Below are 27004 nucleotides of genomic sequence, written 5' to 3'. Positions count from 1 at the left end.
AAGGTACATGACTGATGGTGGTTTGGGCCTGTACACTCGTAGACTGAATCGGCTACCAGATGGGATGGCTGCAGTGCGGGAGACACTGCAGCGTAACACCTCACTGGGACTAGGAGATGCTGACAGGTATGCTAGTGTCAAGCAAATGCATGTTTAGATTGTGCCTTTTTACAGTGTCATAATTTGCAGCTGCTAATGCATGTTGAAATTCAGGTAAACAGCTGTGTAGTGGAATCAGTAGTTGACTATCTGGTTGTAAGGACTCTAATACTGTGTACCACTTAATGTGTTAGGAAAAGGGCACAGACACAGCAGAAATCCTTTAAAATATGGTCCTCTGATTGTAATGTGGGTTTCTCAAGTGGGTTTTTGTGAGCTGGAAAGAACAAAAGCATATTTTAAAAATTCTACTTTTAATACATTGGACTTGAAAAAGAAAGGCACAATTCTCTTCTCCCTTTCATTGACGTAACTTCATTAACTTCCATGAGGAGAATCAAGCCCAGAGACTGGTATGAGGGCTTTTTCAGGTTATTAAAAGGAACATGATTAACTGGAGAGAAGAGAATTTAGGGTGGTTGATCCAAAAGGAAGCTTCTGCAGAAGATATGTGACGTACATAGCTGGGTTGTGATGAATAGAAAAAGCTGAGTACTTTTGCTTTGTAACCGGATTTGATTAGGACTTCCTATCCCCTCCCAACCATCGTGCTTGATGAATTTAACGTAAGCAGTTGATGTATTGGTTGAACCTAGCCTTTGCACTGAGAACATTTGCAGAAGGGCCCATGCATGGCCTCTACATTTCCATAAAGTGCCCCTAAGTAGTAGATTTTGAGCTTCACTTTTTAATCAGATTTTGAAGTTAGCAAATGTTTTTTTCACCTTTCCTGGAACATTTTGTAATAGACTTCATTTGCTGTGGTTGAGATCTTCTGGTTGGTGACAACTAGATTAATAAGGGTATAATAGAGTAAAGGAGAATCTAGTATAGGAGAATCTAGGTGTGGTTTTTGAGGAGATCAGATCTGGATTACCTCCCCCTCTAATGTTTACAGCATCTGTCACACTTTCATTTGGTATGAAAATCTTCCTGAGTTCTATGTGCTAAGTCACTTGCCTGAAATCCAGCCTGCCTGTGTGTGGTTTTCTTATTTCTTACAAGAGCTTTTTATTTCAGCTTTAAATAAATTCCAGTTAGAGGAATCATGTCACATTGCAAAAGAAAAGGCAATTACTTGCTAGTAGCAACTTGTTACAGAGAAACCAAAGAACACATTTGGTGAAAGACCTTTCATCATCCTCATAATTAGAAACTAAGGAGAATGGGAGAGAGAAGGAGGGTGGTTATGAAAATGAATCTTATAACTCGAGTTGGAAGAAGAAACCATACAAGTACTGAAGGCTGGGTCCATGTTGCTGACTCAGGAGCAAAACAGGATCATGAGCACTAGATAGATTCCACTTCGTCCCAGATACTGTGGCTTTATTATTAATAGTTTGGTTAAAACCTTTCTAATTAGAATACAGTAGTTGTATTTATCTATTTGTCTTAAACAGAAGTTTGGTGCATTCTGCTATAGGCTAAGGCCCAGAGTTTAAAGGCATTTAGGTATCGCTGTGCTCAGTATTGCAATGTCTAACATATCTAGGAGCCTAAATCTCAATATCAAAAGGGATTTAGGCACTTAGGAGCCAGAATCCCATGGACAGTTGATGGGAGCTAGGATCCTACATATCTAAATCCCTTCTAAAAATGAGATTAAGCTTCTAAATCAATTACGTGTTTCAACATTGAGCTCAGCAACGCGTAAATAACTTGAAAAATTTGAGTCTGTGATTTGAAAATAGCTCCTATTCAGTCATTGAGCATTTAAAACATGAGATTAAAACCAAGAGCTTGTCACACGGGCCTTTGCTGCGTGGCAACCAGGATGTGACCGTGCACTAGCCTGCTGCTCATTAATGTCCCATGTGGACACTGCACAGCACACTGGAAGGTCCATAGTGCACTTTGACATATTGCTGTTTGAAACGGGAGTTTGTCAAAGCACATTACTGTACTTTCAGCGTGCTGTAGCAGTGACCACGTGGGATGTTACTGTGAGGCAAGCTAAAGCACTATAGATTCACGCCCTGATGTGTGATGTAGTAATGTTTTGTGTAGACAAATCCTAAATTTTAATTCATTTCTCAACTGAACTTTTACTCTAATGAAGGGTAATCTAATAAAATGATATAACAAAGGGTTAGAGTCTACTCCATCTATGAACAGAGTTAACGATTGTTCAGTTCTGCTCAAGTAGTTTACCTAGAAAATATGTATGAAGATTAAATTTAGCTCACCATAAATAGCTGTAAACTGAATACCATGAGAAAACCCAGTGTGAAAATATAGCAAATCACACCTAAATGGTTATTTAGTTAAAGAATTCCCAAAGGAGTTTTTGCAATTTGCTTACTTGTTTTACTTACTAGTGTGATCTCATGAATTGTAGATGGCTAGTAGAGAAGCTTTTGTACATTAGCTCTATTAGCATAAAACATAGCCCTCACAAGGTACATTTCCCCCTGCAGCAGGAGAGGAAATCTGAATTAGGCAGTTTAATTTAATGCTTGATTGCAAGGTTAATGGAATCATCACACAACACAGCTGAGTTTATTTACTCACTTGAAGAAAATTTGTGTGTGTGTGTGTGTGTGTGTAACAGACAGCATTTTTAATGCCTTTTTATTGAGTGGTTTTTTTTTAAAGTTTGTAAATTAACCACCTATGGTTTCATCTCTTCCATGTTTATGGTTTGGTGTTTACCATCTGGTTGCTTAAGTTTGTTTCACATTGTCAGAGAGGGCTGCTTTATCTAAAGCTACATTAGATTCATGCTCAAAGCTCCCAATTACTAGAGTGCACGTAGTAGAGGGGCAGAATATGGATCTCCGAGTTGAGAAAAAAGTTTAATATATCTGCGTACAAACATTTCTTGTTTCTTTCTGTGTAGATAATTTGAGACTGACATGTAGCTACATTACTGTATCTTCCCGAATAGCTCAGAAGACTGTTTTAGTGAATATGACTTTATCAAGAATAACTTCAAAGCTACTATTAAATATATGATAAGGAAATATCAGTACATCTGTCGTTTTTAAGCCTTAATGAATGAGTGCTTATGAAACTACTTTTGAGTATGATTAAGTTGGAATATTTCATTTTTTTACTTTAGTTTGAGATTGAAAAAATTAGAATATTTTAATATGAAAAGTAAAACAGCTAAAAGGATTTAAATCATGCTTCACCTTTGCAATGGCCAAGGTTATAGCACAGTCCAGGAACACAATTATTGAAACTGTACATTTCTGCGGTACTGTGGGAGCAGATTGAGTTTAACTGTGTCACAGGAGTGTGCCATGATGTAACTATTTCCTGCAACCCAATAGCATTTCACAGCATAGACAAGAGTCTCAACTAATCTTATGATGATTATAGACATGGGTATGGACCTAAGAGAGGCAATGCACTGTGAGATACAGGAATTAAGAGTGAAACTGAACCAGAGCAGAATAAAATCAGGGAAATATAAAACACAAATGTAGTGATGTTAATATGAAAGTTGGTCAATGGAGAGAAACCCAATATTTTTAATGCAGTCACCACTAGGGAATCTTTTGGATAAATGTGTATAACTCAGCAACATTATTTTTGTTTCACTAATACCATCTTAATTCCTCTCGCTTACACCAGTGTAACATTATCTACTTCCATGGAGTTAATCCTAATTTACAGCAGTGTAAGAGGGGAATTAAGCCTAGGGATTTTTCCCCATCTGCTCAAACTCCATAGTAAAAACTGAAATAGAAACTTCAAACTTGCAACCACCTGTAGGTATCAGTGATTAAAACTGTAGATGTCACTGGTTGTGGATTTTTACAGTTCCTTTCACAATAGACCATGGTCTATAACTAGGGCTCCTAGGTGCTGTGGTAACACAAATGATTAATAAAAATTGTTGCAAGATAAAGATCGGAGCTAATGGATGCACACAACAGAATGAAAAACTAGAGACCTTTTGACAATGTCAAAAGACAGTGGCAGAGGACAGAGCAAGTAATGAAAAGCAGACAGCCATAGCCAAGGAATAGATGTCTATGACTGAAGAGTGCAGAGGAAGAAAATAACATAATTGTCAGCCCACTGACCCCGACAGCAAGTTATAGATAGCAAATAGCTTACTGTAGCCCTAGTACTGTTTAGACTCTAAGGCACTATGTCCTGTCATCATTCATCCCATGGAACTGCATGTGAATTGATGGTAGGTTGTGACCTTTATTAAATTGGCTATAAACTATACTATTGAATAGCCTGTGACTTGACTGGAAAATCCTTCATTTTCCTCATATGACAGTGTTGTGCAATTCTCACATATCAGTTTACCTCTAATTTAATTAAAATATTCTGGGCAGATTAATTGCTTTTAAAGTCTGTATTCATTTTATGTACAAAGACTTTAAACAACTACAGCAAATTTCAGAAGAAAAAAATTGGTCCATAAACCTGAAAGAGGATTATACAGAATACAAAAATATTAATGCTTTGCCTGGGAGTCTATGCCAAATGTAGGAAGAGGTTCTTTTTTACATCACACATACATATTCTGTTGTGTTGTATGTTTTTCTCTTTAAAGAATGCAATACTCATTAGTAATATGAAATATTTATTTTAATGGCTTTCAAAAAAGCAAAGATCGATTCCTTTGGAAGAGAGTTGACTCTCAGAATGACAGCATCTACAGCAATTTACCTGAGATGAATGGCTACTTTTTAGGCAGTGGGAAGAAATCTGTATTTCATGTTTGCAGGGAACTTGAACAAATGTTAGGTGCAAAAGAAATGGTAATAACAAATGGGGACTTTCAATAATAATTAACAGTAATACATTGGACTTATTTCACTTTTCATGCAAACATCTTCATGCAGCTCACAAAGGCGGATAATATTATCCCTGTTTTAAAGCTGGAGTACAGAGAACGGTTAAGGGACTTACCTAAGGTCATAGTACAAGCCAGTGGTAGAGTTAAATGTAGGTTGCATTCCTATATTTTGACTCTGAGCAATAGACCACACTTTCATGGTGTAAAAACTGTAGGTTGAAGGATGCATAGGATCACTAGTTGTGAGTTAACGTTGTGAAGTATAACAGGATTACGTTGCTTTAAAATGACAAGGTTAGTAGTAAGTTGTGTTAGTGCTCAGTGGGGGATAGAGGTGGTTATATTATCTGGGTAGACATGGGAACTAGGAGTGCACTGCAAAAGAGTTGAGAAAAAGGTTGTAGATGTGATCATTTTGGAAGTAATACTCTCAAGTAATGCGATCACTTTTGGCAGGATAAGAATACTATCACAGATGCTGCAGTAATATAAAAAGATGAATGGACTTATTTTTTTTATGATGTTCATCATGAAAATGTTGCCATTTACCATTTGCAATCAACACAATTCTACCACATGTCCCATACTAAAGTTAATTACTTGTAAATAGTAGCATTTTAGTGGAAACTGTAGTGGTATCTTCCTTAGCTGAAATAAGAGAGACAAGGTGGGTGAGGTAATATCTTTTATTGGAACAACTTCTGTTGGTGAGAGAGACAAGCTTTTGAGCCACAAAAGAGCTCTGTGTGGCTAGAAACTAGACTTCCTCACCAACAGAAGTTGTTCCAATAAAAGATATTACCTCATCCATCTTGTCTCTGTAATATCCTGGCTACAGCTACACTGCATACAATAATTAGCTGAAATAGTACAGTTATTGTTACAGTAAGGTGTCTCTGTAGTTCCTGGCAAACAGGGTGATGAATCCTTTCTAGAGCAATGGTGAACCAAAAAGCCCGTCAAAAATGGTATGCACCACAACAGTCATACTCCTCTCATCTTGGATTCAGTTTTATATAATTATGCTACTTTAAGAAGGGCAGCATTATATTGCTGTCTGTTACTGAAGTGCAAAAAACCCATTGAAAACGTGTCTGGAATTTAAGACAGGCTTTATCCTAAAATGTTAAAGCATGACTTGTTACATTTTAACCTTTAGGTTGTCAGCGCCTTGATTGCTTAGAGTCTGAGTGCACAAGCAGATACAGAACAGCTTTCAAGGTTAATGTGTAAGAAAACTATTTCAGTATATTTTTAACTCCAGAATACTCGTGACAATCTCTCTCCCCTTCAATGGCTTCTCCATGTGCTCACATGTTAATCCCTTATGCTCAGAGGCAGCTGTTTCAGTGCCTTTCTTATCTGAAATTGTGAAATTGCATCCAAAGTCTTGTAGTTCACATCAGGATTTCCTAATTTTTGTCAGACTGGAGAGATCTGAGTTAACCAGAGCCTTCATCCCACAACAGAAGTGCAGTTGCTCTTCCAGCTAGTTGTAGCAAACATAGGAGTTAAGATGCTACAGTTGTTGCCATTAAAATGCTGTCATTTACCTTCTGGATTTCACTTTCCTACCCCCAACCCTTCACCTGCCTAAAGCCTTAAAAATTGCAAGTGCATGTGGTTGTGGAACAGCAATGTGGAGCAGGATACCTTCAGACAGGTATCAAATATAGTAGGTAAAATATATTTCACAAAAAATAGTGGAAAAGCCATAAATCTGGTAGATTTCAAATCCATCAAAGCATAAATATATATTAACACCTGTGCAACATCTGTGCACTAAGTCATGCAAACCATATGATATAAATATATATACAGTTGCTTAATAGCAAAATCAAAGGATTACTCAGATGTTCAGTCCCACCAGATCTACCACTCAGCTGCATAGTCTGCTTAGATTTTATCAGTAAACTCAAGAAGAAGCGCCACTCCAAAGATGTAAGATATACTTTGGTGCATGTTGATAATCATCCCTCAGCCTTTGAAAGATACCATGTTTATCTTGAAAAATCAGATACCACAGCAACAAAAAAACAAGTTTCTTTGAAGCTTTTGGCCTTGGGATTTTGTAACAAGGAGCAGCTAATTAAAATTTCCAGCAGTAACAATACAATATACCTTTATTTTGTATAGTAGCTTTTGTACAAGCTGTAACCAAAAATGCTTCTTAGGGCTAAATAATACAATTACTATACTAAACAACAAATAAAAGCAGAGGGCAAAAGTGTAGAGGCCAGTTCTGGGGGCTTTGGGGTAACAGGCCCTGACAGATCAAAAGACATTCTGCTCTCAGTCCAAAGAAAATAGGACAGTCATAGGGCAGGCATCCTTGGCCATAGGTCCAAATGAGAAAATAAACACAGGGCAGCTTCCTTGTGCCTAGATCAAATGGACAATGATTCCCATTCTATGATTCTATGACAAAACAAATAAAAAAAGATACTGATTAAAGTCCTGGGCACAAGCATAGACCTCATCCAAACAAGACAAGCAGATAATTATCAAGTTCTTCTTCTTCCCTCACCCGTATCTGGTTCAGGAGTCTCCTGGGCACAGAAGCTACTAGAGAACAACTCCTCCCCTTTCTCAAGAACCTTCTGCCACTGCGGAGCTACATACTGCCACCCAGCAGTTTAACAAGCCACTCCTGCCAGCTGCTCCAGGGCTGGCAGCTCACCTCGTGTAGTCTTTCCAGGCTCGATTGGTCTCCATAGTTCAAAACTCACATCCTGAATTGGCTTCATCACAGAGATAGATACTAAAGACATGGAATGGATCTGGACCCCAGAGAATGATACCTATCTTTACTCCTGGTCTGTCTAGGCCACCCCCAGAGATAGCCATTGTGGGCCTGATTCTCCATTGCCTTATACTTGGCGTTTTCATTTTACACCTATGAAAGTGGGTGTAAAACACGACAGATCTTACCTGTGTACATTAGAAGGGACTTCTGACTTTTTCAAAGCATTGGGTATTGCTTCCAACTATAAAACCATGTTGACCACTAGTCTGATCCAGTATGACTAAACTTATTTTCCTACACATCGGCCTAAATTTTCCTAAAGTGTTTTTTCTTTGTGTGTAAGCATATATGTGTGCATGTAAATATAGTGATGTATATGCAATTCAGAGGCTATGTGAAGCCAGTGATATTTTGTATTTCCAATGCCATTGCCTGGAACTAGCATTCTCTGTTACGTGCAATTTCTTTTAAAAATGCTTTGGGCATTAAGCTTGTATTCCACGAGTAAACAAGTTTTGCTGATACAAAGGCCATTTTAAACTGTATCAGGGACTTTGTGCTTTGCATGACAAACCAAAGAATGTACAATGTTCGCTGACACAGTGCAGACCCTGTTATTTAGTTTTTCATGTCTAATAGCAACAATGTCAACATAGTCTCAAGATTGACCTACTCTAGTAACCTCTGAGTTTAGGATTTGGAGATTGGATAGATAAAACTAATGACAGTTTTCAAACTCCAAAAGCAGATTCACATGTTTGTACTACTTGACCAGCTTGAAGGTTTTGATATGGCTGTAAAGCAAATGTAAAGAGAGTTGGGGCTGAAGGTAGGTTCTTTTTCATTCTGTGTGCAGTCTGAAATGTCTCCTTTTTTAAAAGGTGAACACCACAACCACAACTCCTATGGCCTGTGTTATATTTTTGGGAGTTCGATGATACTCAGTGCAAAAGACTTTTTATTAAAAAAAAAAAAAACCTCAGTGCTTAAGAAAGGCTCAGGAGACTGAAGTCGTTAGCCATTGTCAGGTATAACTTGGGTGATAGTGGTGCAAGCTTTCCCACACTGTTCTGCCAATCTGTGCCACTGCTGACCTAGAAAAATGTCTAGGGGTGAGAAAATAATGTCGTTTCCATGCCTGTTTAATGATTGGCTTCCCTGCTGAGGTGACCAAGAAAGCTATTTAGTTGGTTTTTTTGCAATGGGGACACCTTTCCATTAGAAAATGGATAAAGACTGCCAGCTCATTTCACTTACTGTGATATGATGACCCATGTGTCTCCTGTTGATAATCAATGGGAGTGGCGTGGCATAAAGTCAATCCAGCACTTGGAAAATGTACCTTTATGATTTCTAATTTACCTCACTTGGACAGTGCATTAGGCCTTTCAGTGGAATTGTTCACAGTTGTATATAACGCTAGTGTGGGATGACAATTATATTTGCTTGTATATCACAGATATCTTTTCAGTTGGTATGTGATTCCATGTCATTTGTTAATAAACAAATTTCATCTTAACAGCCAGGAGATTAGCATTTTACACAGTGACTTTACTTCAGCAATAATTGTACTGCTTTGGCAGTTATATAAAGAACAGGCAGTCCATAACCATGATAAGCTTGTCTCTCATCTTCCTTGCTGTGCTTCTTTTGGCTCTTTTATCTCCTTATCTTGAGTTGTCTTCAGCAGACTTGCTGAATTTTCAGTAGATTTACCCCAAAACTTGCTTGCTTCAATTCAGTGAATAAGAATTGTCCTTGTGATTAGGACACTAAATATCCAAAAGAAACTATAAGGGTTACACTGGTCTACAATTTTTGAGAAGTCGTCTGCTTCAGAGATAAAATGTGCTATTTATTATGTATTTTGATGTGCTGAATTCAAATATGACAGTTAAAACAACTGATTGGCTACTGTTATTTAAGTTTTTACATTTTAGGTCTATGTATATTGTGTAGATAGTAGAGTTTTAATCATAAATTGTAAACCTAGGTCTTTTCATGTGTTTATGGTTGCTTTACATGATAATATTTCACCTGTCCTGTTTATGTAACACTTTAAAAATCAGCAAAAGGGTTATATAAATAAAATTTATTATGAAACAAAAGGCAAAAAACTATTATGTACATAGTTTAGTCCTGTTCAGTGTCTACTCGGCGCTTCTTGGCTTGTCTCTTGTATTCATTAAATGGAGCATCTCTTGTCACTGTCCAGCAATAGTCTGCAAGCATTGATGGGCTCCATTTGCCCTGATAGCGTTTCTCCATTGTTGCAATGTCCTGGTGAAATCGCTCGCCGTGCTCGTCGCTCACTGCTCCGCAGTTCGGTGGAAAAAAATCTAGATGAGAGTGCAAAAAATGTATCTTTAGTGACATGTTGCAACCAAGGCTTTTGTATGCCTTGAGGAGGTTTTCCACCAACAACCTGTAGTTGTCTGCCTTGTTGTTTCCGAGAAAATTTATTGCCACTAACTGGAAGGCTTTCCATGCCGTCTTTTCCTTGCCAGGCAATGCTTGGTCAAATGCATCATCTCGAAGAAGTTCACGAATCTGAGGACCGACAAAGACACCTTCCTTTATCTTAGCTTCACTTAACCTTGGAAATTTTCCACGGAGGTACTTGAAAGCTGCTTGAGTTTTGTCAATGGCCTTGACAAAGTTCTTCATCAGACCCAGCTTGATGTGTAAGTGTGGTAACAAAATCTTCCTTGATTCAACAAGTCGTGGATGCTGAACATTTTTCCTCCCAGGCTCCAATGACTGTCGGAGTGGCCAATCTTTCTTGATGTAGTGGGAATCTCCTGCACGACTATCCCATTCGCAGATAGTACTTTGTGTATCCAGTCTACAGACCAAGCAAGAGAGCAACAACCTTCAAATCACCACAAAGCTGTCACTGATGTTGGTCATAGTTTATGCACCTCAAAAGTTGTTTCATGTTGTCATAGGTTTCCTTCATATGGATTGCATGACCAACTGGAATTGATGGCAAAACATTGCCATTATGCAGTAAAACAGCTGTAAGACTCGTCTTCGATGAATCAGTGAACAGTCTCCACTCATCTGGATCATGAACGATGTTGAGGGCTGCCATCACACCATCAATGTTGTTGCAGGCTACAAGATCACCTTCCATGAAGAAGAATGGGACAAGATCCTTTTGACGGTCACGGAACATGGAAACCCTAACCTCACCTGCCAGGAGATTCCACTGCTGTGGTCTGGAGCCCAACAGCTCTGCCTTACTCTTGGGTAGTTCCAAATCCCTGACAAGGTCATTCAGTTCACCTTGTGTTATGAGGTGTGGTTCAGAGGAGGAGGATGGGAGAAAATGTGGGTCCTGTGACATTGATGGTTCAGGACCAGAAGTTTCATCCTCTTCCTTGTCTGACTCAAGTGAGAAGGATTCTGGTGCATCAGGAACCGACAGTCCTTCTCCGTGGGGTACTGGGCGTATAGCTGATGGAATGTTTGAATAATTCACAGTCCACTTTTTCTTCTTTGACACACCTTTCCCAACTGGAGGCACCATGCAGAAGTAACAATGGCTGGTATGATCTGTTGGCTCTCTCCAAATCATTGGCACTGCAAAAGGCATAGATTTCCTTTTCCTGTTCAACCACTGGCGAAGATTTGTTGCACAAGTGTTGCAGCATATGTGTGGGGCCCACCTCTTGTCCTGATCTCCAATTTTGCAGCCAAAATAAAGGTGATAGGCTTTCTTAACCATAGTGGTTATGCTGCGCTTTTGTGATGCAAAAGTCACTTCACCACAAACATAGCAGAAGTTATCTGCACTGTTCACACAAGTACGAGGCATCTCTGCTCACTTTGGCTAAACAGAAACGTGTCCCTTTGCAAAATCAAACACTGACAAATAAGAGAGCACGACACTGTATGATTTCTAGAGCTGATATAGGGCAATTTGTTCAGCAGAGTGATGTAAGCTTCGTTATGATTGCATCATCCATGACTTCTAGGAATAACATGATGCAATTCATATCATGTATGACCAATACCAGCTTCAGATTGCATCATTCATTGTTTTGTCTAAAAAGCAAGTACTGTCCAAACCCAGTCATAGATTTATTCATAGATCCAGTCAAAGATGTATTTTAGTCATTTCTGGTTTAAATTGAGATCCCTTCCCTTTATAACTCACTTATCCTCCGCCATTCCCAAGTCAAGGGTCGTATATACTGACCCAATAGCATATCTTGAAAACTAGAGCCAATTAACAATTTTAAGCATCATTTTCATTCTCAGTGACCCAGAATTAGTAAAGTTTGACTACATTTATTTCAGAAGCATTTTGGCTGTAGAGCAGTGTTATATACCAATGAAGTCAATATATTTACAAGATTACATATTTCATAAACAACCACCTCTCTCAGATGTTGTATATGGCAGCTTGTCTACTGGACAATGACTTCAAAGGAGAGAGTTTCCCTGTTTTGCTAGGGAACTAAATGGAGTTCTTCCTGCCTGAGCAATGTCAGGAAAAACTGAATAGGCCACACAATCTAGAACATGTGTCCCTGACTTGACACACCTTAACAGTGCTGCCATCCGGGGAGGTGATGGGATCTGACAAAGTGAAGATTCCTTCTTGCGGCCATCAGGAAAGAGTCCCACTGACCAAATCAACCCTGGTATCTGCATTTTCATAAAGGATTCACTCCCTCTCCTCACTCCCACCCCGTCTGACTCAATGGCACTTACTGCTACATCATTGCAGAGTGACTCCTGAAGGCTATGCAAGAGGAAAAGAGGGAAGATGGAACTACAGAGCTCTGGGGGTGGAGACTTCATATCATAAATGGCTCATTTGAATGGGTCTGCACCTTGGGCACGATTCTGTGCCATATCTCAAAGGAGGTGTGATCCATATAGGGGAGGGTACAAACCAAGAGATCCCCTGGTTTAAGTTAGAGCAGCTCCTGGCATTTATGATTGCTGCCCATAGCTGCAAATGGATTGCTCCATAGCCCAGGTCACTAGTGTTCCCAATTCTGATATCCCATCCTGCCCTCAGCCACTCAGCATTCTGCAGGGGCTAATTAAGCTAACTTTGGGGCCCCCTTCTGGCAGTTGAGCTGCTGAAAAGGGCCCACAGAAGAGTGCAGACTCCACAAAACAAGTAGCCCCTCTGCCCCTGCTCCTACCGCCCTGAACCACAGGATCTTGAGGCTGAGACAACTTGTGGGTTTAGGTACTCTTTACAACCACATTGAGATTCCACCCGATATTTGTAAGTATATCGCTTAAATATATATATACTAAGTTTACATTAGACAATTACACACAATACACTGGAAAATCTTTGTCTGTCAAGACAGCTACTGTAAGACAGTGTAACTTATTTTTTATTAGTAGTAGTTTATTCTATTCAGTTTTTCAGTAAAAAATAAAGCACTTGATTCTGATTTAGCTTACAGCTGTGTAACTTGAGGATAACTCCTTTGAAGTAAATGGAGTTTTATTTTTGTAAAATGGGTATAAACCCCAAAGGGGGCTTCAGGGAACTCTCTCATTGTGGGAGGCCACACTCAAGTATATCAGGATGTGAATGGTCAATAAGTAGCCAGAGGGTCACACTGGACACTGGAACTCTAACCTTTGAATAGTATCTGAGCAAAGCCCCAGGTCTGAGTTTAAAGAATTTTAGTTGCTTAACTTTTCACTCCTTAACTGACACGGGTTCAATTCAGCTGATACTGCCGTGCTGCTGCATGCTCTCATCTGCCTCAAGTAATTTTTTATCTTCTTAATCTAATTTTAACTTTAAATTGCATCTTCACTAATTATTCTGTAGTTTGAGTTACTCTTAATTTGCATCAACTAATTAATCAGTTTGTTTTTGGAGGAAATGAGATATTCCTTTGAATTTTTCAAATAGATATCTCCTCCTGTCCCCCCCAATTCATGGTCTAGCATAGATGATTTATTCTTGTCATGAAACTTGCAACCAGGAATGTTCATAGTAACATTCCTGGCTGTGCTTTGCATTTGTTTGAAACTATTGATACTTGGTAGGTGCTATCTGATTTGTATGTAAACAGTTCTGGGTTTCACTTGTTTTTTGTTAAGTGTTTTGATTTTCAGAGAGAACAAAATGCAGACTCGATACTACATTCCATGTGCCCACACATCTGAAGTTGAAAAGCTGTTTTGGATGTGTAAGGAATGAGGGATCAGGAATAGTCAGAGGTGAAAACATAGAAAAAGGAGAGGGAAAGGAGGAGGGAAAATCATAAATGAGTAAGCATCCGAAACCAATAGATATTAACATCCTCATGCTGGGTGAAGTTCAGATACCACTCCTGTCTTCAAATTGGAGTAGGAGTGAGCATCGTACTGTTCCTTGTCTGACTACAATAGGGATACAATTGCTGGTTTTGTAGCTTATCCGTACCTGGTATCTCATGACACCTAATGTGCCAGCTCTAAGTTTTGCTGTTTTTTGTTTTTTTTTAATATCACTAGTTACATAGTGGTGCCTTGGGATTAGTGGCAAACTGTAATAGTCAGCATTCTTTACTATTGTGGAGGAGGGTTGGGTTTTGCCCATAGCCCCAAAATTTAGACAGTGTACCCTCAGATGTCTTCTCTGTGGCTCAGAGCTCTGTTAGCTGAGTTTCTGCAATGGCTGCTTACTGTTCCTTGATTTTTCTCTCTCTCCCACTCCCCGCCCCATTTCTGTTCTTTACCATGCTACATTGCTTACAGTCAGTTCAACATGAGGCTGCTAAACTTTTCTTTCCCATGAATCTTACTGTGTGTCATCCATCCTCTCTCCCTGGCCCTTCCCTGGTTGCTTAAAACAACTCTTTCATCCCCTCCCATGTCACCTGCTATTTCCTCCATTCTACCCAAGCTGGCTGCTTCACTGTCCCTTTTTTCTTCCATCTCACACTGTCTTCTCTGCAGCCTAATTTGAACATTAGCCCCCACTAGCAATTGCTAAGATCCCTCTGCCTCTACTTTCATGAAGCTATTCAAACCATTTCTGTTAAACAGATGTTTGAATCTAATGGTCATACCCCACTTTGTAAAAGTTGTTCTCTTGTGGAGTAATATCAGTCACTGATTGGATCTATAGATTTTAGCCCTTTGGGATAGAGAACCACTTCATGCTGGAAATTGACCTGCTGCTATAAAGAGTAGAGAACATTTGTGGCATTGTATGCATTTTCAGAAATGATCACATGGTAGGAAGGATTGCTGAGGAAGAAAAAATTAAGAGAGCCAAACATAATTTATAACTTCTTATTTGGCTAAGCAAGGATGGGTGAGAAGGTGGGAGAGAGGACATAGCTGTCGACAGATATTTAAAGGATACTAGCACATCATAATTTAGTGTTGTTTCACATAGGAATAATGGAATCAGATTAAGACAGGGAACATTTACACTGAACATAAGGAAAAACTCCTTGACACGTAATGAACTGTGAAATAGTCTCTTAAAGTGGGAGAGGTGGCAGATCTAGTCCTTGGAATTTTTAAATCTGAACTGAGCAAAACATTACAGAAGAATTGCACATTGACAGGAAGGTGGACGGGATGATCTAGGACATATTTTCCAGATCTAACCCAGGGAATTTAATATTAATATGAAGCTATTATTAAAACACATTACTTTTCTATTTGATAGGTTAAAGTATTTTGCTAGTCCTGAGCACAATTCTTGAGTACGATGCAAGATGGATAATTATCCATTAAACACCCAGTGGAATAGACAAATGGGTACTACCTGAAATAATTTAATATGGAGCCATCTTCCATTATTTTTGATTGATCCGAAGATGACGCACATCATTTTGTAGTCCTTTTGTAGTTAACCTCATGCCAGAATTTCTCCAATAGCTGGTGTAATCCCTTGGCAGTGTTGAAGTGTAAAATATTATCTATCAGTTGCAACTATAGTAACGTAGATCTGTTGACACATTCATCTGTCTAGTGATCTTATGTAGAAGATGTTTAAAAATAGGCTGCAAGAAATCAGAGCTTGCACCCATGTGTTGGTGTCTGGAATGATCTCAGTATGCTGTATAATACCCTTGACAAGACCTAACAGCAATGGAAATGTCTGTGAAAATTGTTTTTAAATTTCATAGGAAACAGTTTCATTTCTGAAGCAGTAACATTTATATAGCACCTTTCCTTCTAAATGACAGGTTTCAGAGTAGCAGCCGTGTTAGTCTGTATCCTCAAAAAGGATTTCAGACCACTTCCCCCTTTTCCACTGAGCACAAAGGTGGGGCTCCATGGGTAGAAAGTGGGGAGAGGGCTGAACTTTTGCTTACTCTCCAACACATGGACCGACCACTGTAATCCTGCAGAGATTTACTGAGTTAATTTTGGCTTTGTCAGCATTAATTTATGACAGTTCCCCAACCACAGCGTGAAACCTCACTTCTTAGCCCATTGCAGTTAGTATCAGTAGTGTGGCTGTGTTCTGCTACTACTCAGGCAGGGCAGAGAAAAGAGAAAGCACTGTGGAGATACAGGATCTCTACATTGCCAACTTTCTATTTGCAGAAAACTGAACACCCTTGCCCCACCCCCTGCCCCACGCCTTCTCTGAGGCCTGCCCATTCCATACCCCCTCCCTCCGTCGCTCACTCACTCATTTTCACTGGCCTGGCGCAGGAGGTTGGGGTGCTAGAGGGGGTGCAGGCTCTGGCGTGGAGCCAGGGATGAGGGGTTTGGAGTGCGGGAGGGGACTCCAGGCTGGGGCAGGAAGTTGGGGTGCAGAAGGGGGTGGGGCTGGGGATGAGGGGTTTGGGGTGCAGGAGGAAGCTCTGGACAGGGGCTGAGGGGTTCAGAGTGCAGGAGGGGACTCAGTGTAAACTGGGGTAGGTGATTGGGGTGTGAGAAGGGGTACAGGCTCCAGGAGGGAGTTTGACTGCGTGAGGGGACTCGGGATTGGGGCATGGGAGGGGGTTGAGTGTATGGGATCTGGGCCGCACTCACCTCAGACAGCTCCCAGAAGTGGTGACATCTCCCTCTGGTGCCTAGGCAGAGGCGTGACCAGGTGGATCTGCGCGCTGCCACTGTCTGCAGGCACCGCCCCCGCAGCTCCCATTGGCCACAGTTCCAGTCAATGAGAGCCCCTGTGGCTGCCCCTATGCCTAGGAGCCAGAGGGAGATGCCGGCAGTTTCCCGGGAGCCATGCAGAGCCAGGCAACCCTAACCTTGCCTGCCCCACTGCGGGCGGCCAACCGGACTTTTAACAGTCGGACTTCCAGTCAAAAACCAGATGGCTGGCAACCCTAGGCCTCCATTTTCTGGGGGTTTTATTTCTAAACTCCTTTGAAGGGCAAGAGGGGACATAAGGCTTTGACAGTGTGAGGACCTTAAAGTGGGGGTAAATTATTACATTAAGCCCCCTTTATGTTGTCCTAGTAGTGTAAAGGGGCCTCAGTGTAACTGGGAAACAGGCTCCTAAAGTTTCCAGTCTCCTATTTAAAAATACCCATTTAGGGCTGAAATTGGCCCTATATACATATTATCCAAGAAAAACTACATTAAGAGAACACTAAGGTTGCAAAGTCGAGCACTCCTAAGTTAGGAGATGCCAGAACTAAGGTCAACCTTAATTCGGCTCCCAAGACAGCCTTAATTTGGCTCCCTTGTACGTGTGCATTATGATACAGTCTTTAATCATGTGATCATGCATTCTTTTCCACAGGTCCCTTGCCTCATTCATTGCACAGAATGGACCTGCTTTAGGGGATGAATCAGGGTTGTGTAGTGAAGGAGATTGTCTGTTGGACCCCTGCTTCATTTGTTGCAGAAGTTGGAAGATGTATAGTGAATAAGGCAGGGGATTGCAGGGAGAGAAAGGAGGGTCTTATGGTTAAGAAAGTTGAATGCTGCTTTGGAGAATTGGATTCTATCCCTGCCTCTGCCACAGAGTTCCTGTGTGATGCTGGGCAAGTCACTTCGTCCAGACTTTTCACAGGATGACACTAATTATGTGTTCCTCATTTTCTGTTTGCTGAACTTGAGACTCTGGGGTCTGATTTCCCTCCTTTCCCTTCCCCTCCCCTAAGGCAAACATCTGGGATGGCAAATTTCAGGCCAAACTGTTAAAGTTTGACTAATTTATATGTAACTAACGACATGGTCTTATAATGGGTAGTGTTGGTCAATCTTAATAACAATGCTACCAGCCTTGCCTATAATATAACAATTTCTTCACTACTGCATTATAGCTAGCTATCTCTAGAGTGAACGGTGTAGACATATCCACAGACAACAAACATGCCCAAAGCTCAATGGGGGTGAGGGAAATATTGGATAAGAGACAGCTGAGCAAACCTCGACTCTTATGAAAATGTAACAGAATCTTTAAGCATCTTGCAGAACGGACAGGACCTCAATCTTCTGCAAAATGGGAAGTGGGGGGATGAGACATCACCCAGGAAATCAGTGATATGGGATATTTATGGAAGCAGATGGCTAACAAAACTGAGCCAATAAAAAAGCTTTGTTCAAAACTAGTTAATAAAATGAATTTATCTGCAGCAATTCATTGTTGGAGTAATTAAATGGTTAAATTTATCAGGGGTTCAATCTTAGATGAAAAGGGTAGCAGGACTTAAAAGGGTTTATGATCTTGCATAGCTGAGCTCTTATTATTATTATTATTGTTATTGTATTATGTTAAAGAAAAAAGAAATTCAACTGCTTGTAACTTTATATTAGTTTGGAAGTAAAGAGAGAAATATAATTTAGGCAATTGTGCATGTACTATCCGTTACTATGAGTTACTTTTAAGCAGTCTGCAGTTCAATGCTGTTGTGGGATATTGTACCATGGGAGTGACTCCACTGTGCATTGAACAGATCAGATGCCTGAGGGCAATTAAATACACAAGATTCTCACTTTAAACAAGGCACTGAAGGGAGGCTCCCTGTTTCTGTGCAGTTAATCATCAAGAAAAGAATGAGTAGGAAAAGAAATAAGAGATGGAGCTTTTTAAGGAAAGGAGGTTAGACCTCTGCAGGATGTCTGATTGAGTTGCATCTCAGTAAATAATAAGCACTTGTTATGTTAATGGCCAGTATGTTCAGTAACGTGGTTTGCCTTCAGATTATAGGTATATTAATTAGACTGTGCACATAACCAATAATATAGCTGCTAGTTTTTCTCCTTCCTAATGTTCTTGCTTTTTTATTTATAAAACAGCGCCAGATATTAGGGATTATTGCATATTTTTAGTTTGTAAAAGCACAGGTAATGTATGGATTCTGGCATTCTCAGACAGGAGCTCATTGATGATTTAAAAAAAAAAAAAAGTACATCACAAAAGTTTAGAGAACAAGACCATGACATATCTCACCTTTGGTACTGACTGCTTCCACTGTTGCACCTGATTATAATGAAACTAAAACAATTTAAAGAATTCTACAAAACCAGAAATAGTTAAAACAGCCATGAAAGCCTGAATCTGAAACATAATAAATTGATCTAATACCTAGTAATAGATGTCTGCCAAGAGCAGCTTCCTTTTCTTCTTGTTTTGTTATCTCCCGCTGCCTTCTGTTGCATCTTATGGACTTTATCATTTCTCATTTTATCATATCTTATTGAAGGCCAATTCCTGCTCATCTTTCTCACATAAGCAGTAGCGTTTACTTCACTGAGTAAGCCATCTAGGAATTGGCCCATAGATTGAAAGTGCCTGGCCTGGTTTTCCTACTTGCCTGAAAACTGCTTTGGTTCTCCATTAATTAATTAATTTCATTATATAGATATAAAACCAAAGAATTGTGAGATACAGTATACATCACAAAAGGGACTACATGAAGTCTGTCCATTCATACTGATGGCCATTTTGTTTTAAGCTTGCTCTTCTTAAGGATGACATTCACTCTAGCGTGAAGGACCTTATCAAAACAAAACACAGCACTTATACCCCATTTACTTTAACTAGACAGTAAGGGTTTGAGTCCCCATTGCCTGCACCTTGTAGAGCTTGTAGGTTTGACAGGTAATTTAAAAAATGTCTCATTTGTAAGTTGAGTATCGTTTTTCTCAGAGCTAGCTATAGATGTACCTTGCATACTTCTCTTTAGGCCGTATCTCCTTTTCTGCCTTCTTTAGTCACTGTTTTCTCTGCTAGTGTGAAGAGAAGTAGTATATCAACAATCTCTGGAGATGCACAACTTCCTGGATTAACGGCACCCCTTTTTGTGACTACTGTATGGGCAGATATTGGGGCAAAACTTGGCCTAACCTCACTTGTAAAGCAATTGCAACATTGGGGTTTGAAAGCAATTGATTATTTTAAAAGAAAAGGTTATCAGCAGAAACATGCACACAGATCTCCTCTCCAGTGTTCTTTCCCTGTTTGAGCATAGTGTGGGTGACTTTCACATCAGCTTGGGTGTCTAAATATTTATCAGCGTTTGGGAGTATAGGTTATCCTGATAGTATTTTGACTCCACTGACCTCTGCTTTCTGAGCCTCAGTTCTGCAGCTCATTAGACAGAGGAAAGAATGATTATAAGGAATTTTAAAAAAACAGTATCTTGGGGAAAGATCTGAGATTTGTCATCTGGCACTCCAGACTAAATATTTAACATAGTCCATAAGGTATATAATGGAAATATTTACTTTATAGGCAACTGAAGGAATATAATTTACAACTCATTATCAGCTTAGCTTTTCAGGTATCGGGTAACGATTATAGCCCTCCAGGGCACAGAGATTTGGGGTAAGTAATTCTGTAAAAAAAATCAGAATCCCCAAAGTAATTCTGTTACCAGAGAAAATAAGGTTGTTAAATACAATAGCTTGCCAGATGCTACCTTGGCTATTACTGTCCTTTGTGTCTACACATACCTTTGCAATATGTGTTCTCCATAAAATAACTGAAGAGTTGTTTGTTTAACATGTTGATTTCATGATGGTATCTCCATTTTTTAAAACAGTGCTCTCTTCTGGGGAAAAAAGTCCAGATTGTTAATCATTGCTAAGGAGGAAGTGTACAGCCACTGTAATGAGGTTGTGTACTGGGGAGAACCTCAGGAAGAATGAAAGTGGGCAGTCTCCCCTTTTGAGGCTATGAAGCACTAGTGAAGCTACTCCATAGCCACAAATGCAATCTCGAGCTATTCTTCCTCATTGAAGTGCCTGGAGGGAATAGCTCATGGATGATCCAAATAGCTGCAAAATATCTATCCTTGCTTCAGCCCACACACCCCAATTTTGATGTATATGGGTTTTCAAATTGTGCCCATCACTATGGTAGCTAAGCACTCAATACATGGGTAGGAACTGAAGTGAAAACCATTATTATGCCAGCCCAATCGCATCACCATTAGACTTTGCAGTTCCTGTTGCTGATCCTTAGTTCCCCAAATCCTGCTCCCTTCTGCAGTGGAATGGCACTGGTCCACTGTGTGTATGGTAGTCTTCACCCATGACTGAAAGGAGTGAACAGGATTTGCCCAGTCCTCCACTGTGTACTGGGTAGCACAACCTGGGGAAGGTGTCTTCACTCCTCACCCCCAGGCCAAGAAGTGGTGGTCACAATTGCATCCACAGGCTGCAGTAGACCCCACAGATCCTAGTGAATTATTGTCTGTGAAGGGAGGGAAGTTGGCAAGATTCACATATCTGTAGATCTTTGAACCCAGCTCATGTGATGCTGTACAGGAAGCCACCACAGAACTAAATGCCATGCTGCAAAGGAGGTGTGCAACATCAGTGCAAAATCTCCCCCACTCCAACTCCTTTGCAGAATGAAACAAAACCAGTTCTGCCCCTGGAGGCCATCTGCACCTGCAGAGAAAGGGAGTGAGTTTGCCCCCTACGTGGATAGTCATGAGTAAGTGCTGGAAGATACGTTTTCATCTTACTGACCATTAAAAGTTTTAAATGTTAGCCTTTTGATCATTATACTTCTACAGGCTGAGGTTTCTTCCAGTCAAACTCCTTGAAGCTGATATGTTAGCTACCTAAAAGGTTTCACTGCAGTACTATGATGAGAAAGGGCCATTAATATTCTCAAATGATCTGAAGGCCTTGACTGGGAGCATTATTACAGACTAGTTCTCTTTGTAACAGTCAGGAGTTCATATGTGGAAGTGCCGATTTACACCAGATGTTTATGGGATAATAAAGGAGTTTCATTTATGGCATATGTCTGATCAGTCACACTTTTCAAATATTATTTTAAATTCTAAGCTTTATTTGGGGAGCTTAGAGTTCTCTTATTGCTTCATTAAGAGTTTATAACTCCAAAAGGACAGGAACATAGACTCCATGTTAGTTACTGAAGGTCAGACATTACAATGCAGAATTAGAAAAGGCTTTTGTTAAAATGCACTCACCAGTTAAAGTCAGTGTTTGTAGGCAGATAATACATATCAGATTTTGAATAAATTCCTTTTATCGTGGAAAATTGTAGATTGAAAGGAAACTCGGGGCTGTTCTTGCCCAGACATGAGTGAAAATGGTATGGGTGAAAAAAAGAAAGGAATCTGAAATCTTGATTTAGTTTCATTAATATTCTGCTCAAGAATTTGGAAATGGAAAGAGAGTAGATTTGACAGGCAGGTAACAGTGAGAGAGAGAAACAATTCACAAGGGAAAGGATGCGAAAACTCACGATGAAAAGATTTTACAAGATAATCTGAACAAGAAACCTGCTTTTGGCTCAGATGCACACTCCAGCTCGTTCATCTCCTGTGCAGGTAAAATGGATCACTTTATTTTATTTGCAGAACACAGATGTGTTTTTGAAATGTATGTGGTTGTGGATTTGTATAAGGAGATCAATTGTGTTAAAGGATGAAAGTTTGTGTGTCTGTTCTTTCACCATAATACATTTTTTTGGGGGGGAAACTTTTGTTTTGGGATTTCTAGACTGCCTGATGCAGAGGATTTCCACTGGGATCTTGAGCCCTTTGCTAAACAGTTAAAATCCAAAATATTAAATATCAGTCTAATTTGATGTTAGCTTGATTTAATACTTATACTTTATTAACTGAGGTTACTTCTGTGATGGAATGCATTAGTTTTTTAACAAGAACGCTACCCAAGTATAAAAAGCAGAGAAGGGTCTGACTGAAAAGACAGGTGGAATTTAGATGGGCAGATTGTAATTATGACAATATCTGAGCTAGGATTTGACCAGGACGTAGTTAGCACCTCTGCTCGTACAAAAAGTGCCATGACATTTTTAATGACCTCTAATGGTTAAGGCCTTTTGTATCTCATGTGAAAGATGGCATATTCGGAGCACGGTGCTCTTCAAACGGCATTGGTGTAGCACTGACTCAGATAGTGCTATGTATTGAAAGCTGCAGCACCTAAGTATTCCCTAGAGGATAGGTATGTCAGATTGGCTGAATGCATCCTCTTGACGTTGTCCTGAAGCTCCTAACAGTTTATGCAGCAAGAGACAAGGATTCAAATTTATCTTCCCCTCCCTGGCAATGAAGAGCATCACTACTAGACTTCTGAATTTTTATAACCTTATTCGTATTTTTAGCTTCTGTCATTTACTGATATATATATTATATTACTAGTCCTGGAAACTGAAAACAAACTTATAAATCGTATATGCAGATAAGCCACCATATCCATCCCAAATTCTTTCTTCAGACGGCTGATAAGAGAATAACGCATCAAATTGCACTGTTTTTATAACCCTTTTGTATTTCGGGGATCAAGCTAAAATCTTAAAAGCTGCTGAAGACAAGGATGTCTCATAGCATTAGAGAAATAAAATGTTCTGTTCAGCAGCTTAAACCAGAAGAATGGAATGTTTCTCTTTAGTCGAAGCTTAAACTGAAATCTATCATTCACAATGATATATTCTTTACAGCTATGAGATACTGGTAAAAAAAATGAGTGTATCTTTTGGGAAGACAAATTAAGTTGTATGATTTGGAAAAGGGAAAGTAGAAAACTGTATTAAAAAACCAAGGTGAATGATACTGATTTAATTCTTTTTCTCCTTTCTTGGATCGATTGTTTACATTTGAGGGATTGTAAAAAAAAATTGGCCTTTTTATGTAGACTCTATTTGCTAAGGGACAATTTGTCTTTCACAAGTTGGCGTCTTATTTATTGTTTTATTTAGGTGACATTTAATATTATTTTTTATTTATATGCCATATACATGCAAGACACATTATACACCTGCATGCACACACACACACACACAATGTCTTGCTGTGTAGATATAAACAGACCAGGTCCCTGCCTCCAGGTGCTTGACATTTGACAATGTTTAAGACTTTAGGACAAATCCTATTCCCTTGATTCATGTAAGCAGTATCATTGGATTCAGTGGTCACCTGGGGTTTACTTAAGTTAAACTACAGAAATAAGTGAAAATTACATGTTTGCTCAACTGCTTTAGTTTGGATAAGACCTTTCCTGCCTTCCCCTTTCCTCATTCCTTACAGAAAGTAACCATTTACACATGAGGCCAGATTCTGCCACCCTTGTTCATTTGAAAAGTGCATCGGTGAATGTGTACCCAGCACTTAAGTGACACCAACCTCGGCAGTATTGCAGGGTCAATCTTTAAGCAAAGATAAAGTGACGTTAAACAATTTCTCCCATGTACTCTGCACAAGCAGGCTTCTCTTTTCCATCAGGTATATATGTCCTATTGCTGGAGTTATTTGTTGTCTTGAACAAACAGTTTGGTCAGTAAAAGGAAATTCCCAGGATTTAGAGACTGAATGTCTCTTACAGTATCCCCCTAAGGCTTTGTCAAAGCACTTGATCTTATTCCAAACATACATGATTTGTCTGTCTGAAATCCTGGTCCCTTGAAGTCAATGGGAGTTTTGGTCTTGACTTAAAACAGGATCAAGGTTTCACTCCAGGACTCCTTTGCTATAGAAATCCCAACATTCAGAGCCCTTTCACACCAAAAATCCTGTCTTTGAGTATTTACAATAGATTTTCATTATGCCTTTATGAGAAGATACTCTGCTTCGTGCTTGAAAGCGTTGGATAGCACCATTGACAATGGTATATGTTTGCTGCTTTAGGGCATCAAAAGTGGAAGCATCTCCAGGAAATCTGATAAAATAGGACTAGGGGATTTAGAGTTTGAGTGGTTCTTACATGACATACTGTGAAATAGATCACATTGTTGGAGGCTTTGAATCTTTCTTGCTACATTTGAAATCTTTCCCTAAAGGCATGCCTGGCCTGTCCTACATGTCATATGTGCACCAGCGTACTAGAATGTATCAGTGATTCTTTTTTATTTTCTGCATGTTTAAGTTTACCAATATTCAGAACAGAGCCCTAAATTATTTTGTTAATCTTTAATTATATTAAATCCCCATAGCAAGCCAGTACTCAGCCTAAATCAATAGATTGGTTGCCAGAGAACTCTACAGGGCCAAGGCAGGAAGAATCCTACCCCCAAAGGTACAGAGTGAAAGTAGAACCAATCTATAACCTGTACCCTGAATAGGTTCTGCGGCTGTAGTGCCCCTTCCATCCAGTGGCGTGTGAAAGAAACAGAGGATCATTATTGCTTAGGGTATGGCTATACTACCCACCAGATTGGCGGGCAGCGATCGATCCAGCAGAGGTCGATATATCGCGTCTAGTCTAGACATGATAAATCGACCCCTGAGTGCTCTCCCATCGACTCCTGTACTCCACCAGCACGAGAGGTGCAGGCGGAGTCAACGGGGGAGCGGCAGCAGTCAACTCACCGCAGTGAAGACACCGCGGTGAGTAGATCTAAGTACGTTGACTTTAGCTATGTTATTCACATAGCTGAAGTTGCATAACTTAGATCGATCCCCCCTGCAGTATAGACCAGGCCTTAGATGTACCCCACCTGGCTCCCAAGCTCCTTTACATGAACACACGCAAGAAGCTCTCATGGCAGCCACTGCGAGACCACAGGAAATGTGCTCTCTATATCTTCTCCCCCATTCTTGTACAGTGGAACCATGCTGGTTCTGCTGCACCTCTGCATTTCATTAGAAATATCTGGTCTGATTCTCCTATCACTTACACCAACTTTTTGGTGGTGTGATTCCACTGATTTGACTCCTGCTTTACTTCAGTAAAGAGCAGAGGATCAGGCAGTCTTATTTTCCATTTCAGTTTCCTGTTTGAAATTTGTTTCAGTTTCACACATTCTAAAATAGTAAATGAGGTTAGGAAAGAGTAAATTTAAAATATGCTTATTACATTAATTAAATTGATCATTTATTTCCTATTGATAAGTGCAGAAGTACCATTTTTAATCTGATCAATGATAGTTGTAATAGGTACAGAAACCTTGCTACATTTATTTTTCTCGTATAATAAATACGAGCACAGTAACAGCACTGAAAAATTATTAATAATTTGTTTTATTTTACTTTTAAAAATTGATTTTTGTTCTAAATGCTCCCAGATTAACAGAGGGAAAGAACAGAAAAGCAATAGGAGTATATGCAAGACTCCTCAGAATATTTTGTGTGTTGTAAATATTTAAAACATCTCTCATCCGAAGGGAGTGTCAACATCCTTTTAAAAAATTAACAAATTGATATGTGGATTATTAAAAGAGATCACTTTACCAAATTCTGAAATGCACCTCTTCTGAGATGAAATACTGCAGACACTAAATTAGAGACACAAGGTGGGTGAGGTAGTATCTTTTATTGAACCGACTTTTGTTGGTGAGACAAACTTTTGTCCTAGGACAAAGAAGAGGATGCTGTGATTCTTGGAGTACCTTTCCCAGACCTGAAGAAGAGCTCTGTGTAGCTCAAAAGCTTGTCTCTTTCACCAAGAGAGTCGGTCCAACAAAAGATATTATCTCCCCCACGTTGTCTCTCTAATATCCTGGAACAGACACAGCTAAAACTACACTGCAGACACTAAATGGCATACAGCAACACTACATAACAATGGTGTCTTTACAGCAGGGGTAGGCAACCTATGGCACGCGTGCCAAAGGCGGCACGCGAGCTGATTTTCAGTGGCACTCACACTGCCCGGGTCCTGGCCACCAGTCCGGGGGGCTCTGCATTTTAATTTAATTTTAAATGAAGCTTCTTCAACATTTTAAAAACCTTATTTACTTTACATACAACAATAGTTCAGTTATATATTATAGACTTATAGAAAGAGACCTTCTAAAAACGCTAAAATGTATTACCGGCACGCGAAACCTTAAATTAGAGTGAATAAATGAAGACTGAAAGGTTGCCGACCCCTGCTTTACAGTCTCTATTAAATGCAGTGTGGGATCCCGCCATGCTTTTTACTTCCACTGTAATCCTCAAACCCTACTCTAAGTGGTACAACTTGAATAATTGGAGACAAAAGTAGAGGGA

At 39.7% G+C, this 27004-nt stretch overlaps 1 protein-coding gene across 21 annotated transcripts in view; it reads left to right on the top strand.

The window, feature by feature from the left end:
* The window catches only part of NAV2 (neuron navigator 2), a 664394-nt gene that overhangs the window by 548763 nt on the left and 88627 nt on the right, over positions 1-27004 (top strand). For all 21 annotated transcript variants that reach the window (XR_010600575.1, XM_065592583.1, XM_065592584.1 and 18 more), the window contains one exon: positions 4-126. Coding sequence is in view for 20 of the 21 variants with exons in the window: in XM_065592583.1 (XP_065448655.1) it covers positions 4-126 (123 nt within the window). In the remaining variant the exon portion in view is untranslated. The remainder of the gene's footprint in view (positions 1-3; positions 127-27004) is intronic.

The sequence above is a fragment of the Chrysemys picta genome, chromosome 4, assembly GCF_011386835.1.
Source record: "Chrysemys picta bellii isolate R12L10 chromosome 4, ASM1138683v2, whole genome shotgun sequence".
Classification (NCBI taxonomy): Eukaryota; Metazoa; Chordata; order Testudines; family Emydidae; genus Chrysemys; species Chrysemys picta.
Note: the sequence above shows the minus strand (reverse complement) of the source record. Positions and strands in the feature narration are given on the sequence as shown.